A 22,731-nucleotide genomic window follows, 5' to 3' on the forward strand; every position below is an offset into this window, starting at 1 on the left:
TAGGAAATATCTAAAATTATATCAACTCGACAACTGATTTTGTCAAATTTATATTGGTACCGCGATTTATAACCTGATGTATTCTCTCAGCCGCCCATTAACTGATTTACCAAATTTTGTTAGAAAATACAGACGACGCAGTGATGGTAAATGATTTTTTGAAAAATCCCTACACAGCCCAAAAAAAATTCCCTACTTTTCCCTACGCTTACAAAAAATGTTCCCTATACAATTTCCAACATTTTTTCTCCTGTGTTTACACTATAATGAGGCACTTGCAACGTCAAAATTGAATTATTTGATTAAGTTTTGGACTTGGTGCTATTTTGACACTTTATAATAAAAACACATTTTATTTGAAATCTATATAAGTACACATATTTATTATATTAGAAACACAATCGTAAAGAAAAATTCAGCAAAAAGACTAAAAATTAGATTTTTTCATTACATTCAGTTCTGTTTAAGGCAAGGCAGAGTTTTTATTTTTCAGAATCCGGCACGGTTTCTTTTAAGAGTGGGATTAAATGGTTCACCACTTGCATCGTGACATTATGCTCAGATTATTTCTTAAAAAATTCTGTTTATTTTAGGTGTCTTTTGACGTGATAACGTCTTATAATTCGATTTAACAGGCTGCACGAACGAAAAAATGTGTCGTTACCTTGCTCATTGCCGTTACCTTGCTCATTAGTATTACCTTGCTCATTGCCGTTACCTTGAATGAACTGCAAGCGAAAGCGCGGAGCGAATGACAAAGCAAACAAAGCAAACGAACGGCAACGTTCGACATCTTGCTCTCTCCTACTTAAGTGAGCGTATATAATATTATATATATATTATGTATGTATATGCGTATATGTACATATATAAATTCACGTATTTGTATTTGCATATGCCTTCTTATTGATTATTATTAATTTGATTTACTTGAAGAATTTAAAATAAAACCAAGTTTGTTAATAATACCTGTTGTTTTAATGTTATTATTTTTTGACGTGATAACGTCTTATAATTCTATGTAGCCGGCTGCACGCACCAAAAAATGCGTCGTTATCTTGCTCATGCGTCGTTACCTTGCTTGAACAGCATGTTATGTTATGTTATGTTATGTTATGTTATGTTATGTTATGTTATGTTATGTTATGTTATGTTATGTTATGTTAATATATGTTATGTTATGTTATGTTATGTTATGTTATGTTATGTTATGTTATGTTATGTTATGTTATGTTAATATATGTTATGTTATGTTATGTTATGTTATGTTATGTTATGTTATGTTATGTTATGTTATGTTATGTTATGTTATGTTATGTTATGTTATGTTATGTTATGTTATGTTATGTTATGTTATGTTATGTTATGTTATGTTATGTTATGTTATGTTATGTTATGTTATGTTATGTTATGTTATGTTATGTTATGTTATGTTATGTTATGTTATGTTATGTTATGTTATGTTATGTTATGTTATGTTATGTTATGTTATGTTATGTTATGTTATGTTATGTTATGTTATGTTATGTTATGTTATGTTATGTTATGTTATGTTATGTTATGTTATGTTATGTTATGTTATGTTATGTTATGTTATGTTATGTTATGTTATGTTATGTTATGTTATGTTATGTTATGTTATGTTATGTTATGTTATGTTATGTTATGTTATGTTATGTTATGTTATGTTATGTTATGTTATGTTAAAGTATATTATGTTATGTTAATGTTGACTCATTCTCTATATCCATACAAAATATATAACAAACAAATAAAATTAAAATTTTCTTTTGAAAAATGCAACCATTCAATCAGTATTTTCTTATGACGTTATCACGTTAAACTATCGTCAGTAAACCGACTTTACAGACAACCTCTTTTTTTTATTGGCTTAATATTTTTTTGGTGAATTTCTGATTCGGCGTGCTTCTGAAAACTTCTGCCGCAGTTCAAAACTTTGTCGCACGCAGCGCATTTTCATTTGAATGGATCGTTGGCCACAGCTTCCAACCAGCCACTAAAATTGTCGTCGTCAAGCCACTTGTTATTGAACTTTTGTTTCCGATGCTTGCATTGTTTGCTTGGTGTTCCTCCGAAGAGTCAGTCGAAGAGGGGGAACTCATATATAAGCATATATGCATTTTAAATATAAAAAAAGCTAAAACTAAATTATTTGAAAACTTACTTCAAAAGGAAAAAGCACCAGAAAACAAAGAATTTTCGCACGAAGAAAAAATCGCGTTAGCGTTAACGAAGAAGAAAACGCCAATGTTGCCGAATTAACGCTTTTAAAGGATTACTGCGGATTTTTATAATTTAGAATTTAACAAAATCTGTCCTTCTTTTCCCTACACCCACATTTTTCGACAAAAATCCCTACATGTAGGGAATTTTCCCTACATTTACCATCACGTCTGACGACGTGCTCGGAATCCACTGAAAAGCAATTCTTTTAACTTCAGCGGATATTTCCTGTTCGCTTCAATTCGATTATAATTTTGAATTAAAACGACGGCCGAACTAGACAAAAAGAACATTAACGTTCTCTGCTACAAATCTTTCAAATCTCAATTGTCCTAAAAGTAGTTAACAGTAACATTTGCTCCTTCTCACTCCATTAACATTCTTTGGTTTAACTTTTATACCAAAATAAATTTTTCAATTCAGCAAGCGCCACCTATTGTAAATTTCCCAAAGAGGCGCCTTATGAGCAACCCTGCGCTTGAATTGCACAAAGCTGGTGGCAACGTCGTGATTCCTTTGAGCAGCTGATACTAATTTATTATTGTTTTCATTTAATTCGATTTTATTTTGTTATTTTTTGACATATTCTCAGCTTCTTCTGTGGGGTAGATTTTGTTGCACGTTGGGTGGGTGAGTGAGTTTGACCAGGTGTTTCGGTCGGTGCATGCGGGCCGTTAATTTTTTCGTAAAATAAATTAAAACCTCAACATTTTTACGTGCTTTACGTTAACTTCTTATTGGGAAGCGCAGCACCACAAACGGTTGTATTCCAATTAAAAATTTGGTGAATTAAAGGAGTGGCGAATATGTTTCGATTGTTAGCAGCTAATTGCAAGTATGGCCACGAATTCAAATTGCAAAGCGGCGGTTCATGAGTGTGATTATGTCATTAAGCACTCTGTTGCTAAATATTTTTTAATTGAAACATGTAATAACTAGTAGGTCGATTTATCTTTTCTTATAGTCGCCATTTAACACAGCAACTGCCGAAATACTATCAAGTGCCTCATACGCAATTAAATGGTGTCCGCGATTTTAGCGCTCATTTTAAAAATGCCAACAAATTGCTGCGCGTAGTTGAACAGCAAACAAGCAAAGTGCCAAAGACAAATGGGAAGCGAATATTGAATACGCGCCTTTTGCTATGGGGCGGTTGCGGGGTGTCATTGGGCTTGGGCACACGCACATACCTATCGTTCGCCAGGCAAGTGCATTGCGAAGGCAGTCGATTAACGGGTGTGCTGCAGAAGACACTTCAATCGGAGGATAGTAAATTTGATTGGAGACGGTTATGGTCTTACTTGGAGCCGCATTTGTGGGAGCTGCTGGGCGCTATTGCGGTAAATACACGCACACGCTTTTGAAAGTATCTGCCAAATTTTTTTAAGGTCATAATTTCCGGCAATATCGCTATCTCGTTTATCAATATGTGGATTGATAAGCCCGATAATTTGATGGAGGATTTAAGGCTGCTATTATTGGTCTTATCAGTTAAAATTGATTATAAATTATAAAAAAATAATATGTATATGTAATATGTTTCTCTTTTAATCCTAGGCTGCTCTAGTTGTGGCTTTCATTAATATACGCATTCCAAACCTTCTCGGAGATCTGGTCAATACTTTAGCGCGCTATGCTAATACCTACGTAAAAGATCCCCTGCATAATTCGTTCTTCAGCGATGTGAGACGCCCAGCGAGTAATTTACTCAGCCTCTATTTTTTCCAATCTGGTTTCACCTTCATTTACATCTATCTGCTTAGTCGTGTTGGTGAACGCATAGCTGCAAAACTACGACAAGATCTTTTCAAGCAAATAATTCTGCAAGATATCGCTTTTTTCGATGCTAACCGTACGGGTGAATTGGTGAATCGTCTTACTGCAGATGTGCAAGACTTTAAAGCGTGCTTTAAGCAATTCTTTTCTCAAGGTCTGCGCAGTGCGGCTCAACTTGTAGGCGGTGGCGTATCACTATTTCTCATTTCACCGCATATGGCTGCAATAGCTTTGGCTGCAGTGCCAGTGGTTGTGATTTTTATGTCATATCTGGGGCGCAAATTGCGAAATTTGAGTAAAAATTCACAAGCGCAGGTATGTATAATTCATTAAAAAACAAAAATTCGGAATAAGATATCTAAAAACTCACCTTGCAGTCTGAACGTGCTACGGCTGTGTGTGAAGAGGCGTTGTCGAACATACGTACAGTGCGTTCCAGCGCTTGCGAATATCGTGAAATGGAGCTTTTCAAACAGGAAACAAATGAGGCGGCGCGGTTAGCACAAGAATTAGGTTACGGCATTGCTATATTTCAGGGTCTGACAAATTTCTTCCTCAATGGCTTGGTGCTAACCACGCTTTTCATGGGTGGCCATTTGATGTCCACGGAAAGCCTTTCGCCGGGCGCTTTAATGGCTTTTCTAGTTGCGTCACAAGGTGTGCAACGCTCCTTAGCGCAAGGATCTATATTGCTGGGCACCATGATCCGCGGCATGACAGCTGGTTCGCGGGTATTTGAGGTAAAAGAGATATTCATTAACTACATAGCATATCATACATTACTACATTTATTTAATTTTTTTGCAGTATCTGCAATTGCAACCTAAAGTAGAATTGTTGCGGGGTTATGAGATTCCACAAAAACATCTGAATGGCGAAATCCGTTTTGAAAACGTATCTTTTGCATATCCTTCAAGGCCAGATCATGTAAGCGGACATAAACAACTTACTGTATTTCACACATACTTATATAGAACGTTCTAACGTTGTGGACCTGCTTTTTATTAGATCGTCTTAAAAGACTTTAACCTAATATTGCGTCCCGGTCAGACAGTAGCACTTGTTGGCGCTTCAGGCTCTGGAAAATCAACGGTCGCTGCACTTGTTGAACGCTTTTATGAACCCACAGCAGGCACGATTAAATTAGATGGCTACAAACTATCCGACATTGCGCCATATTGGTTACGTGGCAATGTTCTCGGCTTCATCGAACAACAACCCATACTCTTTGCAACGACAATACTTGAAAATATACGTTATGGTCGCCCAGGTGCTAAAGAAGATGAAGTCTACAACGCAGCCAAACTATCGCAATCGCATGACTTTGTCAGTGCATTACCTGATGGCTACGATACTAATGTCGGAGAGAGGGGTACGCAACTGAGTGGTGGTCAACGGCAACGAATCGCAATAGCACGTGCATTACTGAAAAATCCAAAAATCTTGATATTGGACGAGGCGACTAGTGCGCTAGATGCGACTAGTGAAGCCGAAGTACAAAAGGCTTTAGATACAGCAGTTCTGAACCGCACGACGCTAGTAATAGCGCATCGGTTATCGACCATAAGAAATGCGGACCTGATTGTGGTGATGGAACATGGTCGGATAGTGGAGGTATGGTAAAATACTTATAAATAAATATGAAATTTACTTTACTATAACTGTTAATTGGCAGTCTGGCAAGCATGATGAGTTAATGGCGAAACTTGGGCTCTATTACGAGCTGGTACGCCAGCAGGAGCGACGCACTGTGCAAGAACCTGAAGAGGATGAACCAATTACTGCCGGCGGAAAGCAAAACAGTTTTACTGCTAATACTAACCGCCCAAATATGCAACAGGGATAAAATAAGCCTATGATGTTTTTAATATTATACGATAATACCTCGAAACATTACCCTTGTTTATCCTTTATTGATGATGGTTACTTGAAACTTCATATGTATTTCTGTACTTAAAAAAAGGAATGTAGATGGTTATTAGAATCATACTCTTTCCTATTGGTCTATTTGAAGCAGAATACTATACGAATAGGAATAACTTATTGACTACTGAAATAAATTAAATTTAAGTTAAAATAACGAAATAACTGTTAATAAGAATAACATTTTAACAGTTGTTGATAATAAAATGCAAGTTGTTAATGACTCAGGCGTTTTTATTTCAAAAGAACAGTTTCGTGAAGAGGCAACGTTAGATTTAAGATTTGTATATCTTGCACGAAAACGGAAAACAAAAGCAAGTTCAATGATTAAAACATGAATAAGCATTTGGTTTAAGCAGGAAGGATTACAATTAATAATAAAGGCCCCTATTATGAGTTGGATTCGATATTCAATGGTTGTCGAAGATCGAAAATCGAATGCCAATTTAGGCCCCTATTATGAGTTAGATTCGATATTCGTTGGTTGTCGAAGATCGAAAATCGAATGTCAATTTGGTATAATATTATGAGCGGTGCAATGCTGTCGAAATTTTCGTTGTATACCGAATTTAGAGTCGAATGCAATTTTGCTTTCGATTGTGTAGCGTATTGTGGGAAAACTTGTTAAAATGTAAGTTGTTTGCGATTATTTATGGTTTTAGAGTAACCAAATAATACATATATACTAACGTTGTTAATTTTATGCAGGTCGACAATCGTGAGTACCAAACAGCAATTAGAAAGGCTTCGCAAAAGGGATTTGCACAAAAGTTCAAGCAGCAAAAAAATGGGAGGCGTTTACCACGGAGCTGAATTGATTGGGACCACCAGTTAGAATGGCAGCAAAATGGATTAAGGTTAATAACGGTTTTTTTTATGATGCTTGTAGAAACACATTTTTATTTTCCCTTGGCAGGTATGGGCTGACGAAAGACGAATATTTGAATAAAGAAAATTTATAACAAAAATTAAAAAGAAACTATGGCGTAAAGGTTTTTATTTAATACTTTTTAGTTTTTTCCATAATATTCTAAGAATTTCATTTCTTATGTTTTCTGCTTCTCCGTTATTTGACTGCACTTCAATATCTCCAGCATCATCGTTGAGGGAAGTTGAACATTGTAAAGCAGACAACTGTTGTGCAAAGCTGCACACACATTAATAAATTTGTTTTGCTTTTTTTTTGAGAATAGTGGAGAGCTCTTGTCTGCAACAAACACTTAAATCGGTTTTTCAAGACTCCAATTGTTCTCCCAATGATACTTCTCGCTTAAGCATGTTGTTTGTTGTATGTCCTTTGTGGAGACCCTTCCTCAGAGTTTCTGAACGCCGTCATTCAATATGGTTTTAGAGTGTATCCAGCATCACTTGAGGCAGAGAAAAATTATTAAAAACGGAATTTCAATTGGTGTTTATTACATACCGAGAAACCAAGTATTGCGACGGCCACTGAGATATTGCTCCTCTAAATGTGCTTGCAATGGCGACATGTTGAAAGCCATAGAATCATGAGTAGCTCCTTGATTTTTCGCATTTACATATATAATATAAGTTATTTTCAGTGCATGATCCCGAACCTAAAATTTGCATTAATCGCATTGAGATGAATTGTCGAACCACAACTCCGTTGTACTCATTTTCACAAAAAATACTTTTTTTTACTTTTAAAAATGTTGTTAACAAAGAATTTCAATACAATCGCTTTTTCTTTTATTTTGATTTGCTGTATCAGCTGAGAAAAAATTATCTATTGTAAATGCGTCGAGCGATCAAAATTCACCATAGTCATATTCTTCAGCGAATGAGCCCCAGAATACCCAATAAAAATTCGTTCGATCAGCACTTTCGACTAAAGTCGAAGATCGAATGTTGCTCATAATAAGGGCCATAGGTTTTTCATGTTACAGTGACCGCCTTTGGTCTCCATATTCACACATTCTACTAACACATTCACAGGTAGAATTGTCTCTTCGTCAGGGTCACGATTTTTCAAAGACAGTAAATTTCGTAAATTTTCAATTCAAATTTTATTTACTTATTTTAATAATTATTTATTTTATTTTAATTACTCGATAAAATACTTCATATTGTGGCAAGCTTTGTGTGAAACTATTATAAATAATTTAAACATTCATTATTCTATATGGATATTTTTAAATTTTCGTGGTGACCATGCTGACATTTTTTAGATGTAACTATTGTTTATCCCTCCAAACTTAGTTCACTGTGGGAAATTATTGTGAATATGTTCTGAGTCTTGTTGTTCAAGACCATCCGGCATCACTTGTACCGCTGTATTCGTGTCGTTTGTGCTCGCTGGTCGCAGTCGTGAATAATTCGTTGAAATGGCTAAAAATTTGCATCTTTTGTGTAAAAAAGATTTTCGACAGTGAATTAAATCGTGTCGTTTATTGTTTTTTATTTCTATTGTTAAGGTAAATTTTAAATTTCTCTGTGAAAAGCAGCAGCATAGCGATTACGAAAAGGTAGCTCTGATTAGGTGTGGAACAGCGTGCGAACGCCAGCGCAAAAGAGAAAAGCAAATAATAAAATCAAACTAGCTAAAAAAAAATTGAATAAAATTTAACACAAACTGATTGGCAATTGGTGTGCCTTTTTGTAATTTTTTCAGCACTGCATGGTAATCGTAATTGGCGCATGAATATACTGGTTTTTCAAAACTTGTATGGCACCGTGGAATAACTCGCGTTAAATAATTTGCCAAAAAGAAAATAGAAAAGGCATTTAATACAGGGCGAGAAGAGGAGTGTGCTCTTAAAAATTTAGTGATATAATTTAATCTATAAATTTATGAATATAAACCTATTCCAGATTTACCTCGTCGGATTTCGTAAAACATTTGTTTAAATGCATTCCTCTTTAATTTGGGTTTCCATACAATTTTTGGTTTGCCTCTTCCTGCTGTTTTCTTTGTAATTTGTTGCTGCTTTTTTCCGTTTGGGATTACACCCGCTTTTTTGGTGTAAACTATTGTGAATAGCATCGCTTTGTATGCGATTCATCTGACAGCTTGCAACCAATTGGCGAAATTCATTCATCTTCCCAATTGTAAAGTTGATTATGTTACTTCTTTTCTCTGCTGATCAACTGCTTGTTTTTGACGTTCTTTTGTTACTGGTGAAAATGAAGAAAATAGAGGTATTGGACCAGTCAACACGTACTTTAGCACGGCTGCTGCTTTTCGCATGCGAATAGTTGTATTATAACAAAATATATTTAATAACGAAACATATTTGAACAACTAATAAACGGAGTGTTGTGTATGAAAAGTGATATTCATATTTTCCTAAATTTTTTTTTTATAATTATTGTAGCGTTTTCCTGTTTCGAATACATGTCGCGTCCCTTTGCAAAATGGCTAATTAAAAAAGAAATCAACGCACATCTACTATATATATAAATATATATACATAAAATCAAAAATAAATATATGCATTTCCGCGCAGAGTTTTTCATAGTGTGTATTAAAAGTGTTAAAATACTAATATGAAATATACGAGTAGTGTGTGCAACTAGCAACAGTAAACGCTAGAGAAATTGAAAATTATAAAGCAACGCTGGCAATTATCAATACAAAGCCAACACCCCAATTCAGCAGACAACGTAGCACTACCACCACTGCAAAAGCAAACGGATACGGCAGAGAAGTTGGACATACGTGCACTGCACTGCATTGTTTGGTAAACAAACAAGACCCAACATCAATCAATCGAACAGGCAAAACAATTGTGTGCTGATACATCCACCACTGACGCAGCGCAAACAGCGTACTAAATCAGCATTCCTTTAGTATAAACACCCAATTGCAGTGCGAAAAATTGACGCGCCTTTTTTGTTTTAAGTGCCGTAATCGTTGTTATCATTGCCAAAATGGGCAATTGCTTGAGTTCAGAGAAACCGGACATTCCCAAAACACAGATTGAGTGCCCACTCAATGTGCCCAATGTGGATGGTGTAGGCAGTCAGCCGGCGGATCAAATTCGAGGTGTTGTGCAACAACAGGAGCAAATACGACAAGTTCCACAAATACCAGAAAATGAAATTTCCAATGCGAATGCCAAGATATTCGTAGCACTTTACGATTATGATGCACGTACAGATGAGGACTTAAGCTTCCGTAAGGGTGAACATTTGGAGATTCTGAATGATACTCAGGTAAGTCTGAAACACATTTTGGTAGTGTTGCAACAGCATAAGAAAGTCGTCATAAAGTATAGGGGATTGTTGCTGAGGGATGTTAATGAGGCTGATATTAATCCGGTTATCGTTTCGATAACGTAGGCGCTACTGCCGTGGGAATGAAATAGTGTGTTAAGCGTTTGGATGGAAAGATTTGTGTGTATGTAATAATTAAATCATACTATATACATACTTATGTAAAAATGTATCTACTGATTATCTGACATCAAATCGTTCTCAAGCGACCATACTTTGTACTGCATATAAGCATGTTTGCGTACATATCAATAATTACATACATAGATACATACACATGTGTATATGTATAAATTTCGTGCGTCATCACACATTTATGACTCAATGACATGGCGAGTGCATAAGAATAAGGATGCAAGAAATTAATCGAAAATCGTCGTACCGGGTTACATACTTATACATACTTACATGCATATGTAATTTTAAGTTGCATATCTTCTAAGTTATTATGAAGGATTTTCAGTTTGCGAACTGTGACGAGTAAAAATGTTATACGTGTAATCCGATAGTTGTTTTCTTTTAAATTTATTATCTTATCGTGTTTCTGTGCAGCATTCATTCAGTGCTCATAGTTCTGTTGATAACATTAAACAAACAGAAAATCGTTATCGCAAACCATATCAGTTTCGTAAGAAGTATTTTTGTTATTTTAAAAATATATTCTAGCGAAATTACACAAGCCACGCAAAAATATGGTATATAATAAGCATTGCTGGCTTGGTCGCGTTAAACTCGGTAGAGCTCGGTGTTGATGTAGGTCCGATGAGCTTGTTGATGATGTAAGAAATTCCTAAGAAAACGTCTGTTTTGCATTTGTTGTTCATACTACAAACGATGCCAACCGAAATCTTTTCACTTCAGTTATTGCAGACGAAGAGCTTCAGCTGCCTCGTGAGACCCGCGCCACTTTGGCTCAATTACGATCTGGATACTGTATTGGCAATTCTTCCATATAAGAAATGCTTAAAATTTTTTTTATGGTGAAAATGCCCAACTTGGTCCCCATCTAATTGGCCAATTGAATTATAACAAACAGCATTGTATAGGCTTATAATATTTATTATACGCAATATTAGCTTTAATGGCAACAGGCGTTTGTAAAGGCTAATCCAACATTCCCATTCTGCTGTTTCCACTCTACACAACATTGGTTTCGATGCTTCTTGTAAAATCCAAGGTTGGCTATGCTTTTTGGTAAATTTTATTCATCGAAACTTTATTCAAGTTGGCAGTAAACACAAATAAATGGCCAAATCATTTTTCGGAGAAGCAGCCCCAAAAATGAACCTTAACTGGATGCTTAATAGTTCGTTGAAGTTGTCGATTATCAGTAGTACACCACCGAGCAACCCAACAACTATTCGTCCAAAACGAAGATTCATCCGTGTATATTAGGGTGGTCCAAAAAACTCAAGTTTTTTTTAGAGACCTAGGGACCCTCTCATTTTGTTACATCTAATAAAATAATAATCTATGCAAAATCTTAGCACCCTAGAACATATAGAAGGCAGTGCTCAACAACGTTTAGTTTTCATAAATTTCTATAAAAAACTCATACTTTCGGGTAATTAACGCCTTTTTTTTTTTCAGGTTTGAACTATATTTCAATCAAAATGACTGCTCTTAAGACGCGTCAGGTGGACAGTGTTTACTTAATTGGTGTTAGGGACTTAGAACCTTTAACAAAGAAGAACCAACTTCCTACAACAAAAGAAGTTTTGTTAAGATTTCACTTTTTTTTAAGTGAAAACAAATCTGTCAGGAACGCTAGTCATAGCACAATTAAAGAATTGAATGAAGTTTGGAGCAAAGCCCTAATCCCGACTAAATATACCAAGGATTCGATTGAAAAACTTGAAAGTGTGCATTCACAGTGGCTACTTTTAAAGAAAAATAAAGGCAGAAAAACAGAAAAACAAAGAACAAACGATCAATCATTTGTAGACAAAATTGAAAAGCTTTTTGACATTGCCCATTCAGATGCTCTAATTCTCATGAAAATACAACAAGACAAAGATTTTTTAATTGACCAAAGAACTGAGAGAAAAATGATCATTTCATCTCAAGACAAAGAGTATACTACAAAACAAGAAAGAGCACTAGAAAGATTTGAAAAAGAAGAGAAGAGAAGAGAAGAGAAGAGAAGAGAAGAGAAGAGAAGAGAAGAGAAGAGAAGAGAAGAGAAGAGAAGAGAAGAGAAGAGAAAAGTCTGTTTCTGCTGCAAAATCCACGTCTTCTTCTATTAATCCACCCGATGATGACTTTAATGATAGTTCAAGTGCCAAAAGCATTTCTGAAAGTGGTTCTGATGATGAATTATATCAACCTTCGTCCAAAAAAGATTTAGAAAAAGATTTAGGTGGCAAGAGCGAAGATGTTTCTGAACGAAAGGCTAAGAAGAGCCTTTTTGACATGAATGTGGTAGGGGCTTTAGACAGGAATAAAGTTTCCGATCGTGAAGCTGTAAGGCTTATCATTCCTATTGCCGCCGCACTTGGCCATGATCCTGCGGCATTGCCGCTTTCAAGAAGTTCTATAAAGAGAAAACGAGAAGCAGCAAGGCAGAATTTTTCAACAGAGATGAAATCAAACTTAGACATCAAAGAACCAGTTGTTGTTCATTGGGACAGCAAAATCTTGCCCGACATTTTAGGTTCACAAAAAGTAGATAGACTACCAGTGCTAGTTTCCTATGCTGGTGGAAATGAGAAACTACTGGGGGTGCCAAAATTGGCTAGTGCAACAGGTTCGAAAACTGGAGATGCAGTACTTAAAACTCTTAAAACATGGAATCTTGATGATAAAATCATTGGTATGGGATTTGACACAACAGCCGTCAACTCTGGTGTCAAGAGAGGTGCATGCACTTTCATTGAGAATACGCTGAACAAAGAACTTCTATGGTTGCCGTGTCGCCATCACATAATGGAAATCATTTTGAGCAAAGTACTTACATTATGTTTGGGACCTACAAGCTCTCATGTCTTGTCATTTTTTTTTCGAAAATTGTAAAAAAAACTCCCATTTTCATTTTTTAAACAGCGTTGAGCACTGCCTTCCAAGTGACTTATGACCTTGAAAATTTAGCTCTTTACTTCTTATATCAAATAGAAAAGAATTGGGGGGTCCCTTGGCTTTTACATCCAACTTGAGTTTTTACCATAGGATCTTGGACCACCCTAGTGTATATTACGATTGTTAAATTCTGTTCTGAATTTGCCCAGCTCACGCAAATGTTTTTTCAATGTGCTCTGGAATTTGTGGTCCTCGGCACGTTAATGTTCTCGAATCTTGTCTTCGGATACATTAACGCTATTTTCTGATCTTTCTTTCAAGAGGTTTTTTGTTTTTTCGGTCTCATCGGCATATCATTCCACCCATTTATTTATGAACGTCTTCGGCCTTTTCAAATATTTTGCTGCAGATGCACTTGACATTTTGGCCCGACAAATTCTATTCAATTACGGGTATAAATCCGGTTGTTCCCGTAATGTAGAAGCGACTGACGTGTGTCTTTAGGGAGGTACCTACAGCTTTATACCGCCTCCAAACGGCCAAGAGGACCTTTTTTTTCGATAAATTAACTTGGAGGCTTGCCATTGCCTGACAAAGGATTTCGAAACCGGGGAATACCGAATAATCGCGCACCAATCTTTCCAGCTACGTCTGCATTGGATATTATGATATAGTTTTTATTATAAAACCAAATTTGAAAAATATGTACACTTAAATCAAGGTTGATAAAATATCAGTCAGGTCAGTCCATAAGTTCGTTGGCTTTTTGAAGGTGGTTTTAAAATGAATTAAAAGGATGTTTAAAGTATTTATTAATCAATAATATATTTTCCTTTATTATTATATTTTTTTACAATGTCTTCCCAACGTTTAGCAAATTTGTAATTCCCTGCTCAAAAAATGTGTTGTCCTTGGAGCCAAAATACGCTTCGATATCCCTTTTTACAGCTTCTTTTGAGGAGTAGTTCTTGGGATTGAAGTCCACGGAAAAGGTGATAATCACAAGGTGCAATATCCGGAGGGTATGGTGGGGTATGAGGTCTTGCGTCTTTCAAGTTGCGTCTATTCACTAAAGACGGTCGATTTTTGTTAAGTGCCTCATTCAGGTTTGTTAGCTGATGGGAATAATAATCAGCAGTTATCGTCTTTTTTGGTTCCAGAAGTTCATAATAAACAATACCGGTCATATCCCACCAAATAGACAGGAGAATCTTCTTGAGGTGAAGCCATCTCTAGGGGGCGGTTCTGATGTTTCATCTTTATCTAACCATTGGCGTTTGCGAACAGGATTATTGTAAAGGACCCATTTTTTATCACCAGTAACGATATGGTTCAAAAAACCTTCATTTTCAAACCGTTGCAGCAGCTGAGAACACACATTCACTCTCTGCTGAAAGTTGGCGACGGAAAGTCTATGCAGAACCCATTTTCCCAGCTTTGAAACCTTTCCCAACTTAACCAGGTGCCTGTGAACTGTAACATGCGATGAATTTAACCTCTGAGCTATCATATCGCCTGCCAAATTTGGTTCAGCTTTCTCGAGTTCGAGCACGGCGTCGGAGTTAATGAATAATACAAAATATGCCTCTTATACGCGTTCGGAGATTGCATTTTATTTTTAAAAACACGTGCTTCTATCCGCGATTAAAATCACTTGTTGAATTCACAATATGTCAAAGAAAATATAAATACATAGTTCCGTTATATTCCGCGAATAATTTTTTGTATGCAAAAATCGTACAAAAGTGAAATTATGGGTAAAATACGCACGAACTTATGGACTGACCTGATACAAGACGTAGATTGAAGTGGAAAATTAGCGAAATTTTATAGAAACTCATGTAATTCCAGATGACAAGTCGTGTGAGAGAACTGAAAGAGAATAGCGAAGGTTGGCAAATCATCAAACGTTTTTTTTTTATATTAATTTGTTTATTATAAGCCAATTCAATTTATACAATAGTAATTCTAAGGTAAACAAAAGTTAAACCATAGGATCTTACGAACTAAATAAACAAGCAACTAGATACCAGCTTAATAACTTATTGTGGAAAAACAAAATAAAGAATAATTACATCTATAAACGTATTTACACAGCGAATTTTCATTACGAATTCTAATAAGTGCTCTTTTAATTGCTTACTGAAAAGCATCATGTTATTTAAATTCTTCAGTGAATTATCAAGCTCGTTGTACCAACGAACACCGTTGTGTGAAATATTTTGGGATGAGATCCTATTTACCGAGCGGGAGACAACAAGGTGGTCTCTGTTTCTAGTTTCATACCTATGTTGGAGACTTCTTATTTGCACAGAGTAATGAGCATAATTTTTCATAATTTTGTGGATGTGACATAATAATTGGAATCTGTGCACTAATTTTACAGACAAAATGCGACAGTTTACATATAAGTCTACTGAGTGGTATCGATGCGGTAGATTCATAACATTTTTGAACATTCTATTTTGCATCACTTGAATGCTATGAACGTTATTAAAATAATAAAATGTTGCAATGAGCTAGACCAAAGTAAATCAATTTTTTAGTTTCAGTTGAGAGGTTATTTCTAACCTTATAAAGGAGACCGTTATCCATTGATAGTTTCCCTTCCATAAAGTTAACGTGGTCATTCCAATTCAAGATAGAATCTATTTTAACACCCAGGAATTTAACACAATTGACCTCGTTAAACAGAATTCCGTTATGGAGAACGCCAAGAGTGGCCACTGGCTTCCTTCTACTTCGGAAACATACAACATTCGTCTTATTAACATTTAATAAAAGTTCATTTAGTCTAAAGAACTCATCGAGAATGATCAAATCCGCCTCAATGTTCAGCCTAATTTCTTTAGTGCTATCGCCTGGATAGAAAATAGAGCAATCGTCCGCAAATAAAAATATTTTTCCTCTTAGGGGTAACTTGGAGATATCATTTAAATATAATAAAAATAATAAGGGACCAAGAAACGGAGCCTTGTGGAACGCCTATATTAATAAATTTTGAGTCACTGACTTCCCCGTTAATGATAACATATTGCTTGCGGTTATTGAAGTAACTCTTGATTAGACTGATAGAGCTGTCCGAAAAACCATAAAATTTTAATTTTTGAAGGGGAATACCATGATCAATGGAGTCAAAAGCTTTGCTAAGATCCAGGAAAATGCCACCAACCAACTTGTTAAGTGTTATATTTTTACACAGGAGGTCAATCAGCTTGATAAGAGCCGTTTGCGTCCCCAGGCCTCGACGAAAGCCGTACTGATGCTCGAACAAAATTCCACTATTTGAAATAAATGAATACATTTGGTTGTAGAGTAATTTTTCGAAAATTTTACTGGGGGAATAATTTTTTCGGGGGAATTGAGATCGGACGATAATGGTCTGGGTTACTTTTCCCCCCTTTTTTAAAAATTGGGGTAATACTCTGAGTTTTTAAGGAGTCAGCAAAATTGCACGATTCCACCATTGTATTGAACAAGAGGCAAATTGTTGAGCAAAGATCTTCACGAGAGTTTTTGAAAATCATGCTTGAAATTCCATCCAACCCGGAAAATGAATTATTTCTTAAACTGGCCATAACAATTTCCATTTCAGAAACTAATGGCCTTTGGAAATTAAAAGGGAGATTCCCAGGCCAAGTTCCAAGAGACTGAAAAAAATGTATGTCGTCAGACGGAAAAGAAGTGAACGATGATGCCAAAGAATGGCTGCTGGAATAAAAGAAGTTATTAAATTTATTTGCAATAGCACGATCGTGAAGTAAGACATTGTTCTCATATATTGGATAAGATTTGTCAGATTTCTTCTGAAGCAATGAATTAATACTTTTCCAGATCTTTTTAGGATCACTTTGGCATTTTACTATCTCATTTCTTCTATAATTGGAGCGCTTTTCTTTTAAAATCGGTTTTATCAATGAATTAAGACGTTTGAAATTTTCAAGAAACAGGTTATTCTTGGTTTTCTTGAATTTAGACCAATATTCATTCTTTATCGAAATAAGCTTTTCAAGATTACCACTAACCCACGGAGCGAGTTTTTTATTTTTGTTCACCTTAATTGTCCTTAACTGGGTATTTAATCTGACAATAGAAGATAAGGAGTCCATAAGAAGATCGCAGTTAACAGTGCTGGCATCGGACGTAGACACAAAAGATTGAATCTATCGTCTTAATGCTCCGTACTTAATCTTCTTAATGACATATTCATCATACAAATGATTAACTACCGAGAAATTAAGATTGGCATGAATGATAACATGGTCGCTAAAGGCACAATTAATGGGAGATATTTTAATTGGCGATAAACCGTTAGAAAACAAGTCATCAATGCAGCTATTGCTCAAGGGTCTCGTAATCAGAAATAGGAGGTGCTCATAATTATAGCTTGAACAAAAGTTTAAGGAGCTTCTTGAAACATTAGATTCATTCATTGTATTAATGTTAGAATCACCACAGAATACTGACTTAACACACCCGAGAGAAATGAATTTTTGACAAAGGCATTCTATAAAGGACTCAAAGCTACATTGGTGGGATCTGTAATATCCAATTATATTTACCTTAAAATCCAGTAATTTTAGACCAACAACCTCGCATTGCTGTGAGCTCACGTTGAAGATGACTGAGAATGAAATACTGTTACGAATGTAGATGCTAACGCCACACAAACAGAGGAAGATCAAACAAGGTGTTCCTTTCACCCTTGCTGTTAAACTTTTATCTAACGAAGCTCCCCCAACTACCCGAGTGAGTCTCCTGATCTGATACGCTGACGACTGCACGATAATGGCGTCGGGCAATGACATTGATGGCCTGTGCGCCAAAGTGGACATCTACCTCACCGACTTTTCTCGCTTTTTAACTGCGACAAGGTCCTCAAATCGCTTGCCGGCAGCACTTGGTGCACAGATAAAGAATTGTTGCTATCGACATTTAAGGCAATTAGCCGGTCGGTTCTAAACTATGTTGCGCCTGTCTGGTCGCCTGGAACTAGTGACACTCGGTGTATAAAGCTCCAGACTTGCCAAAACACTGCTATTCGGACAGCGACGGGCTGCCCCCTGATGTCTCCTCTTCAACACCTTCACAAGGAGGCACAGATGTTCCCTGTAATGGAGCACAATAAACTGCTCAGCAAGAAGTTCCTTTTAGGGTGCTACCGCAGGTTTCACCCTTGCAGACACCTGTTTGAGCCAGAGCCGCCTCCCAGGCACGTCAGGAGACACCTCAATTACGCCGACGAGATCCAGGACAGACATTTACTGGACCAGACGTGTTTACACAGACAATAAACGACATTCAACCGTCACCACCTTCCTAAGGTCCCGACCACCGAATCCAGTAATCGGAGTCCAACCACCACCTACAGCAGATGAAGAGCTCTAGCTTCACCGTGAGACCCGCGTAACATTGACACAAGTACGTTCTGAATATTGTAGTAGGTTAAACTCCTCCTTATCCAGAATTGACCCCGACCTACCAAACATATGTATGTCCTGCATGTGAAGCCACCCCGTACGACACTAACCACCTTTTCAAACCTGCACGTTTCCTGGGTCTACCTTTAGATGAGTTAGGCGAAGACGACCGGTGATATACACTACACTGACAGGGCTTGTATTACGGCTACAACAACAACAACGGATCGTAACGGTAACTACGGCTAGTTTTTTCATAAAATAGGTCTCAAAGTTATAAAAAATGCACTTGGTATAAAAAGTGGGAGAAAATGAGTGTTAGTTGCATCAAATAACTTCCAAACGGTTTATGGTTTTCGTTCGAACAGAAAGTACTTTGAACCACAAAACGGCGATAAAAATAGTTTTTCGCAAGCAGCTTTCGACGTCGAGTAAATAATTTTGCTTCAAGTGTTTCGACTGCTGACTGACGATGATTGGCTGCCTTCACGCCTGACTAACTTTCAAGCTGACCGGCATTGATTGTAATATGCACTCATACTTACGCACTTGCATACATATAGATATGGTGAATCAAAAAAAAGTTACCGATAGGCGTGGTGGGTGTGCGGCGCAAAATAGTTTTTTTTAATACAACTACTATGTTTGCATGTGGTGTGCATTAGATATGGAGGTATATGTATGCAGTTATGTACCTTGTCTTGCTATGCTACTATACATGCGAAAGCAATTATCGCATAATCAATTTTTCTATTCATTGAATGGCTTATAAAGTGGTTTTTGAGTTGGTGTTTCTTGCTCGTTTACGGTTTGCTGCCGCTACTCTTGTCGCTTTGCCTTTTGTTTTTTTCTCTTTAAATTATTTTACAGTAGTGACGAGTCAAAAGATATTACATCTTGTACGCTTTCAACTTTTTTTATATTTTTTATATATAATACATGTATATATATGTTTTAATAACTATTTGTTAACTAACTGGTTAGGTAGCCACTGCTTGTTGCAATGTCGCGATGCACTCAATTCTGAATAAAAGGATATTCAAATTTCTAAAAGTAATCACTTGTATAATACTACTACGCACCGGCACGTTGTAGCGGGGGTATGAGTTCGAGTACCACTTTTCTGGCAATGAAACTCAAAATTAGTAAAAGTTTTGTTCAAAGCTTCATGTTTATATGCAATATCATATCTGGTACCATTGACTGTTCAGATCTACTCAGCCTAATAAGTTTCAACGTGCCTAATATCCATTTTATGTTCAAGTTCTCAGATCTTAAAAGTGGACTTGATCTTGATTGTGCGATGCCAAGGCCTCCCTTTAAGTCACTTACTGGGCGTCATTATTTGTCAAATACATCATCAAATTAATTTTACTCTGTAAATCTAGTCAGTAAGGTTGCGACAATTGAGATAATTAAATAAATAATCTTTAGAAAACTTCAGGGTATAGAGGCTTATAGCCCATTCAATTTTAGTATAATAGATTCTGGTTAAAAAGTTTAAGGTTTTGATGAAATTTTGAAAACAACTTTTTGCGTTGTATAGTTTTTTTGTGTAGTATGAACTATAGTTTTATAAAATAATAACGCTCGCCATTTAGTGTAACCACGGCTCCTCGCTCATTTTCGAAAAAAAAAATGGCCCGGTAATGCCGCCAGACCAAAAACCGCACCAAACAGTGACTCGTTGTGGATGCATTTGCTTCTCTACAGTAACGTGTGGATTTTCTGAGCCCCAAATCCGACAACTTTGCTTATTGACGTAGCCACCGATGTGAAAATCAGAAAGGAAGAAGAAGACTCACCACTTTGGAAATAGGTTTTCGATATTTCCCAATTTTGTTCAATCGTCCCATTTCGTAAATGTCAAACCTATAAGTAAATTATGAACACATTTGACATGTCATTTGTGTTACCATTCTCAAAAAAATAGGTGGTTCAAAAAGCAAACGCTATATGGCCCACCCATATTTAAACTTTTTTTTATTTAATATTTGTATTATATTTTAACTTGTTACGTTTTATTATTCTACTAATTTATTTTCGTACATTAATATATTTGATTGAATTTAATTTCTATATGCTTTTATTTTTTTCGTTAATTTTCGTATTATTTTTATTAATTTGCAGTGCTTATTTCAATTTTATTTATTGTAATAATATACCATTTTTTACTTATTTTATACACATGTACATAATATGGATACTACTTCCGTTTTTTGTTTTATTTGGGTTTGTTTTGATTTTTGTGGTTCGTGTCGTGTTTAGTTCATATAATATCTTAAGCTGGGTTTGTTTTTGTAATTATTATATTGATTTCCAGAAGTTCTGTTTATCATTTATCTTCATATTTCCTCCCTGCGATAACAAATAATTAATGATTGTTTTAATAATGGCTACTAATTATGTTTTTTTTTAACTTCTAGTGGTGCATAGGGTGCATTTATCTTAGAGTGATAGAGTGAATATTATTTATTTTAAGTGGTAAAATATGTAAATGTGTTTTTCAATGTGTCTGAATACCATTTATTTTCTCGCTCCAATAATTTATTAATTCACTGCTGCACTTGCAATTGAAATTAATTGATTTGTATTGTCTTGTAAGTTTGCAAATTTCTATAGAATAAATAGGATCGTTCGCAGCTAATTGATAATTTATTCCACATCAATAACAAAAGGGTCTTTAAATGTAAAATATATAAATACAAAAATATATTTATTTATGCTAGTGATAGCTTTTGCCCCTTTAGAACAATCAAATATAGGTATGTTCCATCTTTTCTCACTTCCTACCAACGCTTCGGTTGCCTCCCTTGTTAAGACTCGACGTCTTTTAATGCCTGCTATTATGGAAAGCAAAAATAGGTACGCTTCTTAACGTGTTTTGAAACATTGTTATTTTCTTCCATTTGTTACGCGCTAAAGTTTCCAACACACGGTCTATACTAAATATTTATGCAAGTAGCGTCCGTCAAGTCTGCAACTATCTCTCTGCTTCTTGCAGCTTCGTCTTCATCAACGTCATTGCCATGCTATTACCAGTGTTAACAGTTTCAGCGTCGCTCTGAAATTCGCTTTAGCCTGTCTATGCGCGTCCAACCATCGTCTGTGTATACATACATACATGCATACGTATTCACTTCCACTATATCAGTTAAATAGCATTGATTTAGTCACTAGCAGTCTGCCAGCCGTAGGTCATTTTTCTTTTTCTGCTTGCTTTTACCTTTTCTGTCGCTGTTTACGCGTCGTTTGACTTCTCAATTGATTGCGATTCCCAGCCATATACAAATGCACACATATGTATACTTATAAGGGCCCGCCATCTATCGTTACGGATTTGAACTAGGTATTATTTGAAGAATGGATAACACCTGTCATCTGATTTGCCGGAAAATTAGTTTTATTCTTCCGCTGAACGAAAATGGTTGTACATATATACGCTCAAAGAACGCTGGGAAATATTGCGACATTACTTTGAAAAGATGGCGCTACTTGCCACACAGCGAATGCCACGATCAATCTTTTGGGCACTGTCTTCGAAGATCGCATTATCAACCGAAATTCTGATATCATTCGCCGCCTCGGAGCTGCGATTTGACGCCGTTGGATTATTATCTTTGGGGTGCCGTCAAAGACCAGTGTTATGCCAACAAACCAGCAACATTTGATGCACTGAAGACCAACATACGCGATGTCATAGCTGAAATACAGCCGCATACAATCGAAAATGTGTTGAAAAATTAGACCGATCGTATGGGATGGTGCATGGCTAGCCGAGACAGCCATATAAATTAAGTTGTGTTCCATCATTAACCGGAAGGATTGTACTTCAAAATAAAAAAAAACAGTTTGGAAAAATATTGAGTAGTTTCTTTTTTATAGCATTTTTAATTCCGTAAAGTTATATGGCGGACCCTATAAATACTTGCGCATACTCTTCTACTCATTGCTGCTTCTTCTGTTGTTAAACATATTTTGGTCGTAGTAGTTGGCTGTTCAGAAACTTTAGTTTCGTATAATTTTCGTACAATCTTATTCGTAGATAACGAAGTTTAATCTTTTTACCAGTACCAGCGTTATTTACTTATTGAGAAAATTTTTGTTTAATATTTTA

The 22,731-nt window shown here is 36.0% G+C and overlaps 2 protein-coding genes across 2 annotated transcripts in view; both read left to right on the plus strand.

Moving 5' to 3' along the window:
- The first annotated feature begins 2,805 nt into the window (after positions 1 to 2,805).
- On the plus strand, positions 2,806 to 6,167 carry LOC129245500 (mitochondrial potassium channel ATP-binding subunit). The gene is made up of 7 exons (XM_054883694.1): positions 2,806 to 3,079; positions 3,209 to 3,584; positions 3,802 to 4,335; positions 4,398 to 4,760; positions 4,828 to 4,947; positions 5,029 to 5,634; positions 5,696 to 6,167. The coding sequence occupies exons 1-7, from the start codon at positions 3,051 to 3,053 to the stop codon at positions 5,864 to 5,866; spliced, it is 2,199 nt and encodes a 732-aa protein (XP_054739669.1). The 5' UTR covers positions 2,806 to 3,050; the 3' UTR covers positions 5,867 to 6,167.
- Positions 6,168 to 8,239: 2,072 nt separating this feature from the next.
- The window catches only part of LOC129244211 (tyrosine-protein kinase Src42A-like), a 44,942-nt gene continuing 30,450 nt past the window's right edge, over positions 8,240 to 22,731 (plus strand). Inside the window, exons 1-2 of the mRNA XM_054881824.1 lie at positions 8,240 to 8,378; positions 9,279 to 10,119. Coding sequence (XP_054737799.1) covers positions 9,835 to 10,119 — 285 coding nt within the window. The 5' untranslated portion in view covers positions 8,240 to 8,378; positions 9,279 to 9,834. The remainder of the gene's footprint in view (positions 8,379 to 9,278; positions 10,120 to 22,731) is intronic.

The sequence above is a fragment of the Anastrepha obliqua genome, chromosome 4 (assembly GCF_027943255.1).
Source record: "Anastrepha obliqua isolate idAnaObli1 chromosome 4, idAnaObli1_1.0, whole genome shotgun sequence".
NCBI lineage: Eukaryota > Metazoa > Arthropoda > Insecta > Diptera > Tephritidae > Anastrepha > Anastrepha obliqua.